Source organism: Phyllobates terribilis, unplaced genomic scaffold (assembly GCF_046119375.1).
Source record: "Phyllobates terribilis strain yellow unplaced genomic scaffold, ASM4611937v1 Scaffold_5__5_contigs__length_657084704, whole genome shotgun sequence".
NCBI classification, from domain to species: Eukaryota; Metazoa; Chordata; class Amphibia; order Anura; family Dendrobatidae; genus Phyllobates; species Phyllobates terribilis.
Genome location: NW_027362765.1, coordinates 637,259,377 through 637,278,571, shown reverse-complemented (window position 1 = coordinate 637,278,571; position 19,195 = coordinate 637,259,377). Strand labels below are relative to the sequence as shown.

Sequence of the window (19,195 nt, the reverse complement as noted above, 5' to 3'; positions counted from 1 at the left end):
TACTGTGACACAGTCGTTAGTCATGTACTGGGACAGAGATCCAATAGTCAGTTAAGATTATACCCATCCACTACACATAGCGCACATGTGCATGGAGCAGAAGATAGGCAATTTGGGGCTTCAGGACAGGTGAGTATATCCCTGTTCTGAGTTTGTCTATCCTCACCCACTCCCTTCCTTTCTTTGGGGTACCTGGATGTGAAGTCCACTGGTGCTGAAGAAGCAGTTTGGCTCCAGGGGAGAGTATAGGGGGCTCCTGGCTGTGGATGCACAATGCCGCTGCCTGCTGTCAGCTCTCCGGATTTCTCTGTGACTGTGCATTGTTGGTCGAGCTGCTCTGGAGGGGTGGTGGGCAGGCCGCACGGCCCCCTGTGGTCCTGCAGGTCACTCGGGCCCACCCTCTCTCTCTCCCAGGAGTGGTAGGCCTGTACTACAGTCTGTAGACCCACTGTGCTTCCCTTGTCCAACAGACCGCCCAGCAAATCGGAACGCAGGATGTTCCTGGCCCATCAGCGGGCTCGGTGCTCCCAGCTAATCAGTCAACGTGACTATGCACGGAGCCCCGCCCCTTCCTGGTGGTGGTACGGTAGTTTAAATGGGTCACAGATCCTAACCTTCTCAGCGTCTTCCTTACCTCGAATTGCAAGGTCTCATTTGGGGGCAACAGACACCTGTGGAGTGGACTGGGTAGACTGTGCGCTCCTGGGGCTGATACTGGTTTCCATTAGCAGCTTTTCCTCATGGTTCAGCTGTGTTTTTTTTTCTAATTTTCTCCTGTCTTCCCTCTGTCGCAAAATGTGTGAGTCAAGAGAGGACACTGCATGCCCATCTGCACAACTTACTACAGTCACTTATTATGTATGTGTAATAAGTTTTCCACCAGACAAACTGCGGCCTATTGTACCTCTTTTACACCTCCCCTTCCCTTGCTGATTCTTGCTCAGGGTATCCTTAGGATTTTTGCAGGAGAGTATACTTTCTGCTTGGACCCATGATCTAGACCACACAGTAGCCAAACTTACCAGGGCATCCATGTCACTTGTTACAGTTGTGACGCAATTTCCGCTGATGGACACCACACCAGAGGTTCCGACTGTCACTGTAGCAAGTCAGACCCTAATGTTACCCCACACCAATCCAAAACAACCAAGGTTTACCTTGGCCTCGAGGTATCCCCCTGATGGTGGGTGACCATGTTCCTTTTCTCGCCCTGAGGATGTATGCTCCCCCCAAGGCTCCAGCTCAGAGTCCTTGTTAGACCTAGATCAGGTGAAGAAATTTAATATGATGGTGGAGTCTGGTGTCGGCTGTTCACTCATCTCTGGGAGTCTTGTTTGTAAATCCCAGGCCCTCCACTGAAACTGGTTTCTTCAGGAAAGGCAAGCGTGTGGGCAGGGTTACCCCGTGCGCCACACTCAGCATCCACCGTGGGTAACCCCGCCCACAGCCCAGCATCCACCGTGGAACGCAGAAGTGAGTACCCCCAGCTGCAGCCGGAACTTGACGTGACATCAGCGGATGTCAGAGCCGGCTGCAGCCGGGGGTCACGTGCTGCCTGTAAGCGGCCAGCGATAGTGCAACTCACGGGCAGAAAAGGCACCACAAGGTATTTAGAGAAACACTTATGGACCCTGGGGGAATACATTGGGGGATCATATAAAGTAGTGGACAACCCCTTTAACGAGCAGGCCAATTTTTACAATTCTGACCATTGTCAATTTATGAGGTAATAACTCTGGAACACTTCAATGGATCCCACTAATTCTGAGACTATTTTTTCACGACATATTGTACTTCATGATTGTGGTAAAATTTTCGATATCACTTGTGTTTATTTGTGAAAAAAATTGAAATTTGGTGGAAATATGCAAAACTTTGCAATTTTCTAAATTTTAATTTTCATGCCCTTAAATCAGAGAGATATGTCACACAAAATAGTTAATAAATAATATTTTCCACATGTCTACTTTACATCAGCACAATTTTGGAACCAAAATTTTTTTTTGTTAGGAAGGGTAAAAAGTTGACCAGCGATTTCTCATTTTTCCAACAAAATTTTACAAAACCATCTTTTTTGGGACCACATCACATTTGAAGTGACTTTGAGGGGCCTTTATGACAGAAAATACCCAAAAGTGACAGCATTCTAAGAACTGCACCCCTCAAGGTGCTCAAAACCACAATCAAAAAGTTTATTAACCCTTCAGGTGCTTCACAGGAATTTTTGGAATGTGGAAGAAAAAAATGAACATTTAACTTTTTTCACAAAAATGTTACTTTAGACCCAAATTTTTTTATTTTCACAACGGTAACAGAAAAAAATGGACCCGAAAATTTGTTGTGCAATTTCTCCTAAGTAAACAGTTAGCCCAAATGTGGGAGAAAACCACTGTTTGGGTGCACAGAAAGGAGCGCCATTTGACTTTTTGAATGTAAAATTTGCTTGAACAATTAGCAGATGCCATGTCACATTTGAAGAGCCCCTGTTGTGCGCTTACTTCCCCTTGCTCCCGGAATGCTGCAATTGACTTCGATGGCAGTATTTCGGGGGTTAATGTGCCAGGAGCGGTGCGGCACCGCTCCAGGCACACCGCACTGGGTGTCAGTTGTGAGAATCAGCTGACACCCGACGGCGTTCGCCCTGCACAGCTTGTGTGTGGGCGAGATGGCGTGATGCGCAATAGTACGTACCTGGTCCAATAGGCCCAGGGCGGTGAGACATACTTTTATTGATCACAGCAGAAAGGGGTTAATTCATTTTGGGGAGCAGTGACCACAGTGCTTTTCCAGAGCCTTTATGCCATCAGTAATGTGGAAGCTCCCTATATTTCCACACAGGAAAAATATATATCTTTGTACCGTGTTAGCCAGTAGCCAATCAATATTTCCATTAACAGATGACGAACCTGAGTGGGGACTGGTTTATTTGTGGTCTGAGTTGGAGCTTTTATTGAGAACATTTTACATAACATTTCGGATCACATTTATCCTGTGCTCTACACTGAGCATTTATATTGGCGCTCTCCATCTAAACCTTCAAATGACGTGATTCAGATAACACCTCACTGAGGGATCCATTCACCATAATGAGGAGGCAGAGTACCCCAAGCTCCGTCTGGCCTCTGTTCAGTGGTGTCTGTCTTTTCAGAAGTACACAAAACTGTGGTGGACAACATTTTATGCACACTTAAAAAGATGGACACCGCCAGATCATAGGCCAGACAATGTCCACAGTGACTCCATCTGCCTTATTATAGGGAGTTTTCCATTGTGGGTTTTGTCTGAATCACGTATTTCAAAGATTTACATGAAAACAATAGTGTAAGCCCTCAGCATAGAGCGCAGGGTAAATGTGAACCAAACCTTACTGCGATCTTTAGTAGGCAGAATGAGCAAAACAGCAGGAGAAGAATTGGTTTTATTTATTTTTTTATGCCATTCCTCGTGCGTTATAAACATTAAGACAACTTTATTCTTCCGGTCGGTGTGATTACAGCGATACCAGATTTATATTGGTTTGTATACATGGGTACTATCACACGAAAAGACGCTTTTCATACAAAAAAAAAAGTTTTTGCATCACCATATTTAAGAGCTATAATTTTTCCATATTTCTGCCAACAGAGTCAGGTGAGGGCCTGTTTTTTGCAGGACAAGTTGACATTTTTATCGGTATTATTTTTGGGCACATAATATTTTTTGATCGCTGTCATGAAAAAAATTAAGAATCACAAGGTCTCCCCAGTGTGGGGGCATTCACCCCCCCCCCCCTCTCTCTCACACATAATCTTCAGTAGGACAAAGAGCTTACAATCTACAACCCTCTTTGTAGTAAAATTACACAATTTAACACAGGGACAGAGAGGAAATTACGTATTGCTAAGTGAAAAAACTAAATGAAACTCCCATTGAGGCTGCGCTGATCAAATAAGCAAGACAGGATATCTATTGTGGGAAAAAGATATAGAGTTTAAGATTTGTGGATTGAAGAGGAATAAGCTGCCATGATGACAGAATTTCTTCAGACTTGGTGTCTCCCACGGAAAGCTATGAATATTGGGGTTTGTATAGATCTGATATTGATGGGACATACATCTTCAACTTAAGGAATAATAGGGTAAGAATATGCATATTTTTTCATAACTGTAATACATGCTAATCTGCCCCAAATCAATAGTGGAAGCTTACTGATAACAGCCATGCCATATTCTTTACCTATGAAAAGGTAAAATGACGATGAAAATAGAATTAGACTTACTGGCAATTCGGTTTCTAAGACCCTCCACGACAGCACCAACAGGAGGTTGCCTCCCCATCCTAATTAGGGACAGGAAACACGAGAGGTTAAATAGCCCCCCCTTTCCCTCCATCCTCCGTGTTTTCCAAGGACGACACAGTATGAATGCTTGAATTATTTATTAACACCAAGGAATTTTAAATGAACAAAGATTCATGGGGGGGCGTGGGGGGGGGGGAATTACTCGCGCTGTCGTGGAGGGTCTTAGAAACCGAATTACCGGTAAGTCTAATTCTATTTTCTCTAATCTCCTCCACGACAGCACCAACAGGAGTAATGCCAAAGAATATCGTTAGGGAGGGACTATAGCCTGCAGTACTTTTCTGCCAAAAGGCTAAATCTTTTACAGACATCAAATCTAATCTGTAATGCTTGGTAAAGGTATGGACCGAGGACCAGGTGGCAGCTTTGCAGATCTGCTCGATGGAAGCGCTGGCCCTTTCGGCCCATGAGGCCGACATGGCTCTGGTGGAATGAGCTTTTAGCGACACAGGAGGAGGCAGGTCTTGACTTTTATATGCCTCTGTGATTGCTTTTTTGATCCAGTTAGCTAGAGAACTCTTGGAGGCTTTCTTCCCTTTGTTTGGTCCCTAGTACTGGACAAAAAGGTTCTCATCTTTTCTCCAAGGCTCCGTCTGTTGTAGGTAGTAAATGATGATTCTTCGGGCATCAAGAGAATGGAATTCAGATTCTCTGTTGTCTTTTGGATTCTGACAAAACAATGGGAGAATTATCTTCTGGGACATGTGGAAATGAGAAGATACCTTTGGAAGAAAAGAAGGGTCTAGGCGGAGGATTATTCTGTCATCCAGGATTCTCAGATAAGGATCCCTGATGGAAAGGAACTGGATCTTGTCGACTCTTCTTGCCGTTGTGATGGCTACTAATAGAGCTGCCTTCCAAGATAACTTGTCCATCTGAGTTTGAGACATAGGTTCGAAGGGCGGGATAGTTAGACCCTTTAGGACAATATTCAGGTCCCAAGTTGGAACCATGATGGGCCTTCTTGGACATATTCTAGAGGCTGCTGTCATGAACCTCTTTATCCACCAGTGGTCAGCCAGGTTTTGGTCAAAGAATGAGCTTGGAGCAGAGATCTGGACTTTCAGGGTACTGGGTTTTAATCCTTTAGCTAGACCGTCCTGTAAAAAGTCCAATTTCCTGGCAATATTAGGATGCAAGGGATCGATGGGAGTAGATCCATACCATGTGAAGTAGGTCTTCCATATTTTTAAATAAATGGCATTAGTGACCTGCTTCCTGCTTTTTTTGTAGGGTGTCTATTACAACATCTGAGAGACCTTTGGCCTTCAGGATTAAGGCCTCAGAAGCCAGGCTGCCAAGCATAAGCTGTGGGGAGCTGGATGAAATATTGGACCTTGACGGAGTAGATCGCGGTACAGAGACAGGATAAGAGGGCCCTCTGGGTTTAGGAGGTTCAGAGCCCCAAATCAACTTCTCTTTGGCCATAGAGGGGCGATCAGAATGGTCCTGACTCTGTCTACTCTGATTTTTTGTAAGGTCCTCGGTAGCAATGGAATTGGAGGGAATGCGTAGGCCAACCCGAAGTTCCATGGGTGAGAGAACGCATCTATCCTTGAATGGGTCTCTCTGGGGTCTATGGAGAAATATTGATTCACCTTTGTATTCTGTCGACTTGCAAACAGGTCTACATCTGGGTGACCCCATTTCCTGTTTATTAGCTGAAACATCTTTGAACTGAGGCTCCATTCTCCCGGATTTATTGCGTCCTGCTTAGGAAGTCGGCCTGAATATTGTTGGCTCTTCTCAGATGAAGGGCTGATAGAGACAGGAGATGATTTTCTGCCCAGAAGAAAATTCTTGCCAAAACTTCTAGTAGGCTTCTAAACCTTGTACTGCCCTGATGATGAAGATGGGCCACCGTTGTCATGTTGTCAGAATAAATCATGACGTGAGTTCCCTGGAGAATGGGACCTGTTGCCTTCAGGGTCTCCTCTACCGCTCTCAGTTCTCTGAAATTTGAGGAATGGTCATCCATCTCTTTGGGCCAGATGCCCTGGAAGATCTTCTGGGATATGACTGCTCCCCAACTTCTTTTGCTGGCATCTGTTAGAGAAGAGATTGGGTGCTGAATCCACAAAATACCCTTGGTCAAATTTTCCAGGTTAAGCCACCAGTTGAGAGATACTTTCACATGCTGGGGAAGAGATATTTTTGAGTTGAGCATCTCTGGAGATTTGTCCCAGCGAGAGAGGACAAGGTTCTGAAGGATTCTTGTGCGAGCCTGGGACCGCCTGGATACTTGCTGTCATTGATCCTAGAACAGACATGGCGAACCTTATGGATACCGTCTTTTGATTCTTTAGTATCTGGACCCTTGATCTCACATTTAATTGTTTGGATGTTGGTAACAAAGACATCTGATCTTGAGAATCTAAGAGGATTTCTAAGAAGACCTTTTGTGTTGATAGGGTAAGGTCTGATTTTTCCCGATTTATGATCCAGCCCAAGGACCCCAGGGTCTGTAAGACTAATTGAATTTGCTCTTTGAGGATGGGAGTAGAAGGAGCCGTGATGAGGAAGTCATCTAGGTAAGGTACGATGCAGATATGTTTTCCCCTGATGTATGCGACTACTTCCGCCATAATTTTTGTAAAGGTCCGAGACGCTGAGGAGATGCCAAAGGGAAGGACTCTGAACTGGAAATGGCATACCGTCTGATTTAGTGAGACCGCAAACCTCAGGTCTACAGTAGCCATGACAAAGTTTTTTCCGATCAGTGGGACGGTGGTTTTTACTGACTCCATTTGGAATCTTTGGTAAAGCATGTATTGATTTAGCCGCTTCAGGATGATGATAACCCGATGGGATCCGTTTGTTTTTTTTTTTACCAGGAATAATCTTGCATAATGGCCCTTGCCCTGTTCTGCTTCTGGCACGGGGACAATTACTACTGAAGATAGCATCTGCTGGAGTTCTGATGTTAGAACCTTTTGGAGTTTTGCTGATAGGAGAGATGTTACTTCCAGTCTCTGATGGGAAAAGGAAGAAAATTCTATTTTTATTCCTGATCTGACCCAGTCTAGGATCTTGCGGTTTGATGTTATTCTCCGCCATTGCCTGAAGAATCCTGAGAATCTGCCTCCCACCTGTCTGGCGTCATTGCCTGTCAGAACGTTGGGATTGAAAAATGCTTCTACCTCTTCCTCCTTTGGGGTAGCTCCAGTGACCCGATTTACCCTTTCCTCTGTATGAGGGATTTTGTGTCTGATGACGAAATGGCCACTTTTTGGTTCTGGGAGAGACTTCTTTTTATCGGATACCTTCTCCAATAAATCATCCAGTGCCGGACCAAAGACGTATTCTCCCTTGAAGGGTATGGAGCATAATTTGGTTTTAGATCGGATGTCACCGCTCCACATCTTTAACCACAGTGCCCTTCTTGCGGTATTGGGGAGAACCTTCTTGTTGCAATCCGAACGGATTCAGCGGAGGCGTCCACCAGAAATCCTGCTGCCTTTTGTAAGAGGGGCAGGGAGGCCAGAAGATCTTCTCTCGAGGTACCACCCTGGATATGATCCTCCAGCTGATGTAACCAGCGGAATAGGGTTCTTGTGACGCAGGTGGAAGTGACGTTCGTCTTCAGGGCGGCATCTGACGTCTCCCATGACTTCCTAAGTAGACTATCCATCTAGCGGTCAAGTGGATCCTTAAGCTGAGAAGAGTCTTCAAAGGGTAAGGTAGTTTTTTTCCCCACTCCGGCCACCTGGATATCGACTTTAGGTATCTCTGTCCAGCATTTAGAGACGTCCTCATCTAAGGGAAAGCGATCCTTTAGGTCAGATGGAATGTTCAGCTTCCTTTCTGGAAATTCCCATTCATCCAGAATTAAATTCTGGACATTGTCATGAATAGGGAAGACCATTTCCTTCCTTCATCTCAATCCCCCAAACATCTCGTCCTGGACCGTGCAAGAAGTTTTCTCCTCTTCTACTCCCATTGTACTTCTGACAGCAAGTAGAAGATCTTCAAGGTCATCCGAGGAGAAGGAAAACTTCCTATCATCCTGATCAGTATTATGGCCTGAAGTGACTTCACCTTCCTCTAACCATTCCTCAGGGGCTGAATTTTCTGCCTCTGAGTCTGAGGTATCTTCTGGGGCGTACTTCCTCTTCCTGGATACTGAGGGACCCCCAGAAAAGGATTGTGAAAAGGTGGCCAAGGATGATTGGATCTCCTGGCGTACCATTCCTCTGACTTCATCCATTAAGGAGGGTTGCTCTTCACGGATGATTTTTTCCATACATGACTGACATAGAGCCTTTTTGTGAGCGGATGGGAGCTTCTTACTACAAATGGCACATTTGTGACTTGCAGGTTTTTCTTTTGGTTTTGGTGCAGGATCTTTGTCACCCTAAAAGACAAGAGGAAGACATAAGGATGGATCCTGCACCAAGCCGGACCTGCCCTTTACCAGATATACTCACTGGGCCATGGTTTGTCCTGGGCTCTGCAGAGGTTTTAGGGGCAGACACACCTATCAGTAGAACCTCAGTCCTACCTTATGTAGTCTTCCATCTGGGTCCTATTTGTACAGGAAACCGAGATCCAGCGCATTTTCCCATCCAATAGGACGAGGCTCCCCCTCTCTAGACATCAAGTCCAGCCAATCTTTTTCTTTTTAATTTTCAAATTTCCCGCAAAGCCGGAGCGCGTCACTTCCTGTGTGCGCTCTATGCTGTCGGCGAGACTCTGGACGAGAGCGGTGGCAAGGAGAGAGGGGGGGGGGTGGAGCTTTGTAACTGGCTGGGGCGCTATAGGAGGCCCCCAGCCGTCTCACCTCACCATCCAGCATTGCCGAAGAGCCGGAGGATGGTGCGGTCCCGCCGGGAAGCGGGAGCAGCAGCGTGGAGGAAGACCCTGGGTGATCATTCCACGGCTGCCTGTCTAAGTTATGTGAGCTGGGGGAACTGCTCACCAGCCACAGCCCCAAGAAGGAAACCTCTTCATCCCATTAGGGACAGGAAAACACTGAGGATGGAGGGAAGGGGAGGGCTATTTAACCTCTTGTGTTTCCTGTCCCTAAGTAGGATGGGGAGGCAACCACATGTTGGTGCTGTCGTGGAGGGGATTAAAGAAAAATATGACGGCAATATGCCTGTGATCTTCAGGAGCAAAAATATCGTGAATTTTGGGAAGATCATAGTTTTATGAAATGGAAACGACATTCCATGACCAGCCCTGCTATGAGTCATCAATGGGAGCTGTGTGGGTGTAATTTAAGTGCTGATAAAAAGACAAGGAAAATTATGATCTTTGTTTAATGCTGTGGAAGATACATATCAGTGTAGGCTTTATCCACGTTAACCAGACGCTTTCAATCGGATTGCTTCCATCCGCTAAGCTGAGCCATCTCTGTGACCAGCGTTTAGCAAGTTTATTTTGTAAATCCTGTTTATTTTATGTAATTCTATATGCTGTATTGTTTTGTACTTTTTGTAAAATCTTTTGTATATTACTTTTTTCATAAACACTGCCTATTGTTCTGGATTAAATGTAAACCACACTCCTGAAAGCCATACGCTAACTGAAACCAGGTGCTTAATCGGCCTATAAAAGATTGGTAGTGACAGCTAATAATCTTTCTTGGGTTATGGAGTTAGTGACCGTACCAGGGTGTATATATATTCCATGCTTTGGAATCGGAGGTGTATATACAATGCACTCACTGTTAGTTCTCCAATAACCGACCTATTCGTGGGAACAGCCTGCGGCCTCCTCTGTTAATCGTCGGTCAATTACGTAATTGTCCGGACGATACAGGGCAGAAGAGGGTTGTTTGTGATAAAACAGTGTAGTGGGTTCAGAGCACCCACACCCCCACCCGGCGCGGTTGTAATCTTTGACAAATGCTTTCTATTCAGATTTTTGGGAGGCAGAATTAACAAAAAAAAACAATTCATGAAGTGATAACATAGCTTTTTTTTTTTCGGGTCAGCGATACCACATTTATATAATTTTTTTATGTTTTGGCGCTTTTACACAATAAAAACAATTTTATAGAAAAAAAAATTGTTTTTGTATCGCTATATTCTGAGAGCTATAATTTTATTTCTCCGCGAACGGAGCTATAAAGTGTTTTATTTTGCGGGACAAGATTACGTTTTCAGCTATGCCATTTTTAATTATATTCACTTTTTGATCGCATTTTAATCTACTTTTTTATGCTGTTGACTGAAGGGATTAACTAGTGTGACAGTTTTATAGATTTTTTTACGGAAATATGTGTATTTATTGGCTTAATATAGTTTTTCATTTTGAGTTTTTTTTTTTAAATAGTTTAAAAAAAAATGTTTAACTTATTTATTACTTTTTTTTTTTTTACTTAGTCCCTATATGGTAATTCAACTTTTATTTCTCTGATCTCTGGTCTCATCCATTGCAATACATACAATTGTGCTCAAAAGTTTACATACCCCTGCAGAATTTTTTCTTTCTTGGCCTTGTTTCCTGAGAATATGAATGATAAAAAAACTTTTTCTCCACTCATGGTTATTGGTTGGGTGAAGCCATTTATTGTCAAACTACTGTGTTTTCTCTTTTTAAATCTTAATGACAACCAAAAACATCCAAATGACCCTGATCACAAGTTCACACACCCCAGTTCTTAATATCGTGTATTGCCCCCTTTAACATCAATGACAGCTTGAAGTCTTTTGTGGTAGCTGTGGATGAGGTTCTTTATTTTCTCAGATGGTAAAGCTGCCCATTCTTCTTGGTAAAAAGCCTCCAGTTCCTGTAAATTCCTGGGCTGTCTAGCATGAACTGCGCGCTTGAGATCTCCCCAGAGTGGCTCAATGATATTGAGGTCAGGAGACTGAGATGGCCACTCCAGAACCTTTACTTTGTTCTGCTGTAGCCAATGGCAGATCGACTTGGCCTTGTGTTTTGGATCGTTGTCATGTTGGTACGTCCAAGTACATCCCATGCGTAGCTTCCGGGCTGATGAGTGCTAATTTGCCTCCAGTATTTGCTGATAACATGCTGCATTCATCTTTCCTTCAAGTATTACCAAGTTTCCTGTGCGTTTGTAACTCACACATCCCTAAAACATCAGCGATCCACCTCTGTGCTTTACTGTAGGAATGGTGTTCCTTTCATCACAGGCCTTGTTGACCTCTCTCCAAATGTAACGTTTATGGTTGTGGCCAAAAAGTTCAATTTTGGTCTCATCACTCCAAATTACCATGTTCCAGAAATTTTAATCACAGTTTGAACGCTGCTGACTGGCATTATCAATTCCTTGGATATCTTTTTGTATACCTTTCCTGTGTTATACAGTTCAACTACCTTTTCCCATAGATCCGTTGACAATTCTTTTACTTTCCCCATGACTCACAGTCCAGAAACGTCAGTGGCTGGATGAAAGATGCAAGAGTCTGTCTGGATTCCAGAAATTCACTCAACTTTTATGCACACACACTGATTACAAGCAAACAGGTCACAGGTGAGGATGTTACTTTTAGTAGCCATTCAAACCCATTTGTGTCAAATTCTGAGCATGTTATCAGGCCAAAATCACCAGGGTATGTGAACTTTTGATCAGGGTCAAAACAAGTCCAAGAAGACAAAAATTCTGCCGGGGTATGAAAACTTTTGAGCACAACTGTATGTATTGCAATGCATGAGAATTGTCAGTTTTACACTGTCAGAACGTCTGTTAGACCGTACTGCAGGCTGAGTCTAATAGGACACCGCAGCTGGCAGACCAAGAAGTCATCATTTGACCAATGGCTGCCATGACAATCATTGGCTCCCCCATTATCACGTTGCAGGGGTTCCAGAAGGAGTCCAGTCCCTCTCACAAAATTCTTCATGCCACGATTGCTATTGATTGCGGCATCAAAAAGATAGCACATGGTTATCATCATTATCCTAAGAAAGCAATTCGTAATTGAGAAAAGAAAAACACAATTTTTTCGTATTTTAACATTTAAAAACGTTATAATAAAGATATCAAAAGAAGCAGACGAGTTGGTGTTTACATCTTGCAACCGTTGTGAAAGAAATTTTCTGTAACAATAGGTAAGGAGGAACCTGGGTGGCCATACATTCTGATAAGGCCGTGTTCATACTGCGTTTTACCCTTCCATCAATAGCTTAGTCATAGCCCGTGTCTGAAGTCTTGGAAAACTGGATTCTTGCATATGCACTGACAGCGCCTTTGACAGTAATGATGCAGGCGTACTCACAGTGTGCTCTTTCGAACATCATTATTTGGCAAAACCGTCTATTTAAGAAGGGCTTCTAGATGCAGGTTGACCATGTTTTGATGTCCACCTTAATTTTTGGCTGTATACGTCTACTATGTCTGACAGAGCACACAGTGACTCTGTCTGTATCATTACTGTTAATGGCTTCATCAGCGCATTCGCCCAAATCACGTTTTTCAAGGCTTCAGATGTAAGCCCCGACGGAGCTACTGATGTGAGGGTAAATCATAATGTGAACATAGCCATAGCCTTTTTCAATTCTAGATCTTAAAAATGCACTTGTAATCTTTATATCTTCTAATTGTACAAATGTTAGAACAACTGAATTTACAGCAGAAGGATTGCTATATATGTATATTTACACAAGTACTCATATATGCAGTACATTCACTATGCAGTCTAGATGGCAATGGGGTGGGCTATGTGATAGAAAGTTTTTGTAGCCTACTCCTGGGGCTCAACCATGGAGAGTATCATAATAATAAACTGCACACACTACTAGCAGATCCTCCACGCTATTGCAGCAATATATTGAAAACAGCTCACTATTTCAAAGGCTCAAGAGAGCAATTAGATAGCGCCTAGTTACAGTATTTAACCGGTGTTTTAAGGTGTTTTTCCAAGAATTAGCATTTATTAACAATCACAGGAAGGGTGGTATAATATTTGACTGCATATGGTCCCATCACTGGGAGCTCAGTAATCACAAGAATGTAGGTCTTGCGTCACCCATGTGAATAAAGCAACAAGAGAACATGCACCTTGCCACTCTAATCAGTGTAATTCAGAGTGGACTAGCCGGGTACAGTGCTCAACAACCTCTGGAAGACCAAAGACTTTGAACAGAACAGCACTGCATGTTTGCCTGTAGCTCCACTCAAAATATCACTTTGAACCCCAATTCTATCCAGTATTCGGTTATAAAAAAAGAAGGTTCCCCAAGTTTGATCTGGCTTTATATATCTATGTTGTTGTAAAGATCTGAGGTTGTGGGTTGTAAGTAATCACCTAGGCAGGTTAACGATGCAACAATATTTTATTGATCACAGCCATAGTAATAAAGCAATTCCAGGTAAATGGCCAAAATACAGATCTCTCAGTCCTCAAATTCCCAATCTGGGTTCAGCAGTTCCACTGGCTTTGTATAAGGCCATACTCACTGTCTCCATCCTCTTCCTTCAATCCTTCCACCCCACTCTCCTTAAACATGTTTGACCTTTCTTCCACTGGGCTCAGTCCCCTCCCAGGTCAGAAGTGATCACACCCTCCCCCTTAAACATTCACTGTTCACTAAACAATCAAGAATATTCTAGAAGCCTTCACCTGAGACTGCATGTAAGACCCCCTTTAGGGACGGCTCCACTGTGTCTACAATCTACACACACATAACGAGATTATTGGCTGTTGGAACAATGGTTAGATACTACTGAGATACAGATTAGTGGAATGCTGGACATTTTACAAGTGAATCTAGTGCACATACTGACAAGATAGCAGAACTATATAAAACATAACAAGTAAATCACTAATAAAACACAATAATAATATTAACAAAAATGGTGGTCCGTGCTGGAAAAGTATCAGTCTTTAGAAAATGGGCAGCTCCTCACAGTTGTCATTAAAGAGAATCAGGTTTTTGCTATGTAATCTGACAGCAGCATGATGAAGGGACAGACCCTGATTTCAGCAACGTATCACTTAGTTTACTGGGCGCTGCAGTTGTGATATACAGTTTTCTCTTTTGCTGATCTAGCAGCTCACACCACTGATTGCCAGCTTTATGTATACATTGTATAGTGACAGAAACCTGCTAATCTGTGGTGGGAGAAGAGCTGAACTAGGGAGGCACAAGGCAACTTGCCCTGTAGTGATAATCACCTGCTAATAAAGCAATGATTACCGTATTTTTCGGACTATAAGATGCACCTAAGTTTTGGAGGAGGAAAATAGAAAAAAAATGTAAGCAAAAAATGTGGTCATGATGCCGTTAAGGGGGAGGGGATCTGCTGCTGACACTGTTATAGGGGTAATGTCCCTCAATTCTGTTAATATCCCCCATCCTGGTATATATGGCCCCTCCTTCCTGTTATACGTGGCCCTAATCCCCATCCTGATATGCATGGCACCCCAATCCCCCATCCTGGTATGCATGGCCCCCCTCATCCCTCTTCCTGGTATGTATGGCCCCCCTCACACCCATCCTGGTATCTATGGCACCTTCATCTCTCTTCCTGGTATGTATAGTACCTTCATTCCTCTTCCTGGTATGTATGGCATTCTTCATCCCTGTATGTATGGCCCCCTTCATCCCTGTATGTATGGCCCCCTCATCCTTGTATGCATGCCCCCCCATCCCTCTTCCTGGTATGTATGGCACCCTTCATCCTTGTATGTATGGCCCCCCTCATCCACATCACGCTGCACAGAAAAAAAAGAAACAATCATACTCATCTCCTCTCTCCTTCAACGCTGTGTCCCGCTCTGTGCCGGAATGGTCACTGCTTCCCACACTGGACTGCATGCAAGCAGTCAGGTTACATAGCAAAACCTGCTAACAGATTCCCCTTAAAATTAAGTGTATAATGTTTTATACAAATGTACAGATTTGCGTAAAATAAACTAACATACAGCCTCTCTCTGTATGCAAAATGAACTTGCACTAGTCCAGCGAGGCGTTTACTTATCAAGTCCAGGCTCAGTATCTCCAGTAATTCCCCCTCCCAAACATGTTTGGAAGTCTTTGCACTGCTATCTTCTCTACCCTCCTTCGGTCCTCATTATTGACCCAGACTTATTTGTTACTCTGTCGCAGCTCTGTTGATCGCTCCGCAAGCTGCATACCAAATCAAAGAAGATGCTTTAGCAAGGCCACTGCAGAACAGGGTAGTGAGAGGTGTCTACGGTTTAAGATTTCCTAACAGATAGAAGTAATACAATAAACTATACCCAAACATGCATGCAATTGGGTAATGGACAATAAAATGAGGAGATATGTACAGAAAATTAATACTTACCAAGTGATGCCAACACCTCCATTGTCCTTAAAGTGGGTTGAATGTAGAACCACAATTTCTGCAACGAAAGCAGCCCTTGCCTCTGTAGGTGTTCCAGCTGTGTAACCAGGATCATATACTCTTTTACCAATGTCCTCATAGCAGCACTCAAAGCATGATTCACTTGTCCATACTCAAATGAAGACATTTCTTCAATAAATCTGTGATATATAGTGGGGATATAATAAGCAGTATATCTGTTAACAATGTATGAACAAAAAGTTCTAGAAAAAAATATTGATTACATGTAGCATTTTATATATTTTAAAGTACATTTTCTTTTGTCAGGGGTCAATATAGATCAGATCTTGCAATATGCTGCTATAGCAATAAGTGATAATACCCGCAATAACCTGTAAGACAACATTTGAAGTTAAATGGCAGATGAGCCATTCATGACCAAAACTGGGAATACAGAATCGATCTTTTTGGGATTTAAATAAAATATATGGAATTGATTTGTCTGAGGTACCAGGCACAACACTTCCTTAAAGGAGGTAAACTAACCAACAATAGGGGGATAATCTGCAGGTTAATAGCATTCTGACACAGTGTGGCACCTGAACAGAGAGCACACACTGCCGGGAGATTAACTTTATTCCCTATGGCAGCGTTTGGGTTCCAGTCATAGGCATAGCGCTGGCGTGAGTTCAGTCACTATTGAGTCTATAGAGAGCGAGCAAAGGAGGTAAAAGCACCCCCGACACCAGCTGACATCAGATCCTAGTGTAGAGCCAGCTGTCAGTCAGTGCCAGAGGCTAGATTACAGGCCGCTCTCTATACGCAGAAAAGTGACTGAATCGGAGCTGGTGCCACCCTAATGACTGGAAGCAGACCGCTGCCGGAAGAATAAAGTTCATTTCCTCCCAGCAGCGGGGTTCTCAGTGCGGCAGCAGCATGATGTCAGAAAGCAATTAACCTGCAGATTGACCCCAATATCTGCAGGTTGATACCATTATTTCACATAACAGGTTCCCTTTAACAAGAAAGGTAATGGCTATTCCCCAGAGGAGGCATACACTTTCCTTGCTTCTGACACAGGTTCAGGCAGTGAGGAAGATCCCACTTTCCTCTATTCCCCCCTCATCTAGTCAGGAAGGACCCCCAGCAAGGCTTCTAGAACCCAGGCAACCACTACAGCAATCAATCTCAGATAAACTGCCCCCCCCGAAAATTAGCAGCATGTAATTCTGGATTTCATCAACCACTCAATTTGATATTGGCCTCTCTGAAATTCACTTCAAATTCTTTTTCAGCAAGGAAATAATAACTGTAATGGTGGTACTGACAAACTTGTATGCCCATCAATTTTTCACCCAAAATCCCACATCATCATAAGCCAGAAGGACTCCTGTAAATGCAACAGAGATGATAACATTTTTGGGCATTAGGTTACATATGGGCATAATAAAAAAAAAAAAAGAGATTTGGCAATACTGGAGTACTGATATTCTCTACAGCACACCGGTATTCCGTATGGCCATGACATGGACACGATTTGAAGCGATCCAAAAATATTAGCATTAAAGTGATAACGCGCAGTGTCCTCCCAAAGACAATCCTAACTTTGATTGTCTATACACAATTCGGCCAGTAGTTGAACACTTCAGCAGATAATTTACTGAGGCGTACAACCCCCAAAGGGACATCACTATAGGTGAATCTCTGGTTCATTTCAAAGGGAGGCTAAAATTCCCACAATACCAGGCCAGTAGGAGGGCCAGGTACGGATAAAACTGTATAAGCTCTGAGAGAGTAGCTCAGAGTACACCCACAGATTTAGGGCCTATGAAGGGAAGGACATCCAGTTTGCTCCCCCTGAATGCCCCTCCTGCCTTGGGGGTGAGTGGGAAAATTGTGTGGCAATTGCTGCACCCACTCCAGGATAAGGGTTATCATCTCTACATTGATAACTTTTACCCCAGCATCCCGCTTCTCAAAACTCTCTTTGTCAGAGGTACAGTTGCATGCAGCACCGTGCGGAAAAATCAGAGAGGTCTCACTAAGCCACTACTTGGGCAATTGCTGAGAAAGGGCAAAAGCCGAGCCCAATGCAATGACAACATGCTGGTGGTCAAGTATAAGGACAAGAGGGAGGACGTTATCTTGACCACCAGACATCTTGGCAACAGCTCCCTTGTCACTGTCCAAGGCACCACAACACAAGTCTCAAAGCCAGATAGTATCCTGGATTATAATAAATTCATGGGGGTATAGATCTCTCAGATCAGTTCCACAAACCATACAGTGCCATGCGAAAAGCTAAAGTATGGTACAAAAATTGGCCTTGCACATGTAAAGATGGCAATGTACAATGCTTTTGTGGTGTTTTGATCTGCAGGCAATATTGGAACCTTCTTTCAGTTTCAGGATGTAGTCATCAAGGCCCTAATGTTTGGCGCTCAGGAAGGTGAGGGTCCAAGTACTTCTTAACCGTATCGTCTCAGGTCAACATTTTCCAGGAGAGGTTCCCCAAACTGTGAAGAAGGGAAGGTCACAAAAACGGTGCAGAGAATGCTTCAAGAGAGGAATCCGAAAAGACACAATTTATCATTGTGAAATCTGCCCTGAGAAACCTGATCTTTGGATTATGAATTGCTTCAAAGCGTACCACACGTCCAGAAATTACTTTAAGAAATGAAGCTCAGTTAGTCTGAAAAATTGGGCAAACTTTGAAAGTGTTCCCAAGTGCAGTTGCAAAAACAATCAAGTGCTACAAAGAAACTGGCTCACATGAGGACCGCCCCAGGAAAGGAAGACCAAGAGTAACCTCTGCTTCTGAGGATAAGTTTATCCGAGTCACCAGCCTCAGAAATCGCAGGTTAACAGCAGCTCAGATTAGAGACCAGGTCAATGCCACACAAAGTTCTTGCAGAAGACACATCTCTTCAACAACTGTTAAGAGGAGACTTTGTGCAGCAGGCCTTCATGGTAAAATAGCTGCTAGGAAACCACTGCTAAGGACAGGCAACAAGCAGAAGAGACTTGTTTGGGCTAAAGAACACAAGGAATGGACATTAGACCAGTGGAAATCTGTGCTTTGGTCTGATGAGCCCAAATTTGAGATCTTTGGTTCCAACCACCGTGTCTTTGTTCGACGCAGAAAAGGTGAACGGATGGACTCTACATGCCTGGTTACCACCGTGAAGCATGGAGGAGGTGTGATGGTGTGGGGGTGCTTTGCTGGTGACACTGTTGGGGATTTATTCAAACTTGAAGGCATACTGAACCAACATGGCTACCACAGCATCTTGCAGCGGCATGCTATTCCATCCGGTTTGCGTTTAGTTGGACCATCATTTATTTTTCAACAGGACAATGACCCCAAACACACCTCCAGGCTGTGTAAGGGCTATTTGACCAAGAAGGAGAGTGATGGGGTGCTACGCCAGATGACCTGGCCTCCACAGTCACCAGACCTGAACCCAATCGAGATGGTTTGGGGTGAGCTGGACCGCAGAGTGAAGGCAAAAGGGCCAACAAGTGCTAAGCATCTCTGGGAACTCCTTCAAGATTGTTGGAAGACCATTTCCGGTGACTACCTCTTGAAGCTAATCAAGAGAATGCTAAGAGTGTGCAAAGCAGTCATC

The 19,195-nt window shown here is 43.8% G+C and overlaps 1 protein-coding gene across 3 annotated transcripts in view; it reads right to left on the bottom strand.

Moving 5' to 3' along the window:
* The window catches only part of TUBGCP2 (tubulin gamma complex component 2), a 348,385-nt gene that overhangs the window by 179,614 nt on the left and 149,576 nt on the right, over nucleotides 1-19,195 (bottom strand). For all 3 annotated transcript variants that reach the window (XM_073686175.1, XM_073686172.1, XM_073686173.1), the window contains exon 7: nucleotides 15,567-15,766. In XM_073686175.1, coding sequence (XP_073542276.1) covers nucleotides 15,567-15,766 — 200 coding nt within the window. The remainder of the gene's footprint in view (nucleotides 1-15,566; nucleotides 15,767-19,195) is intronic.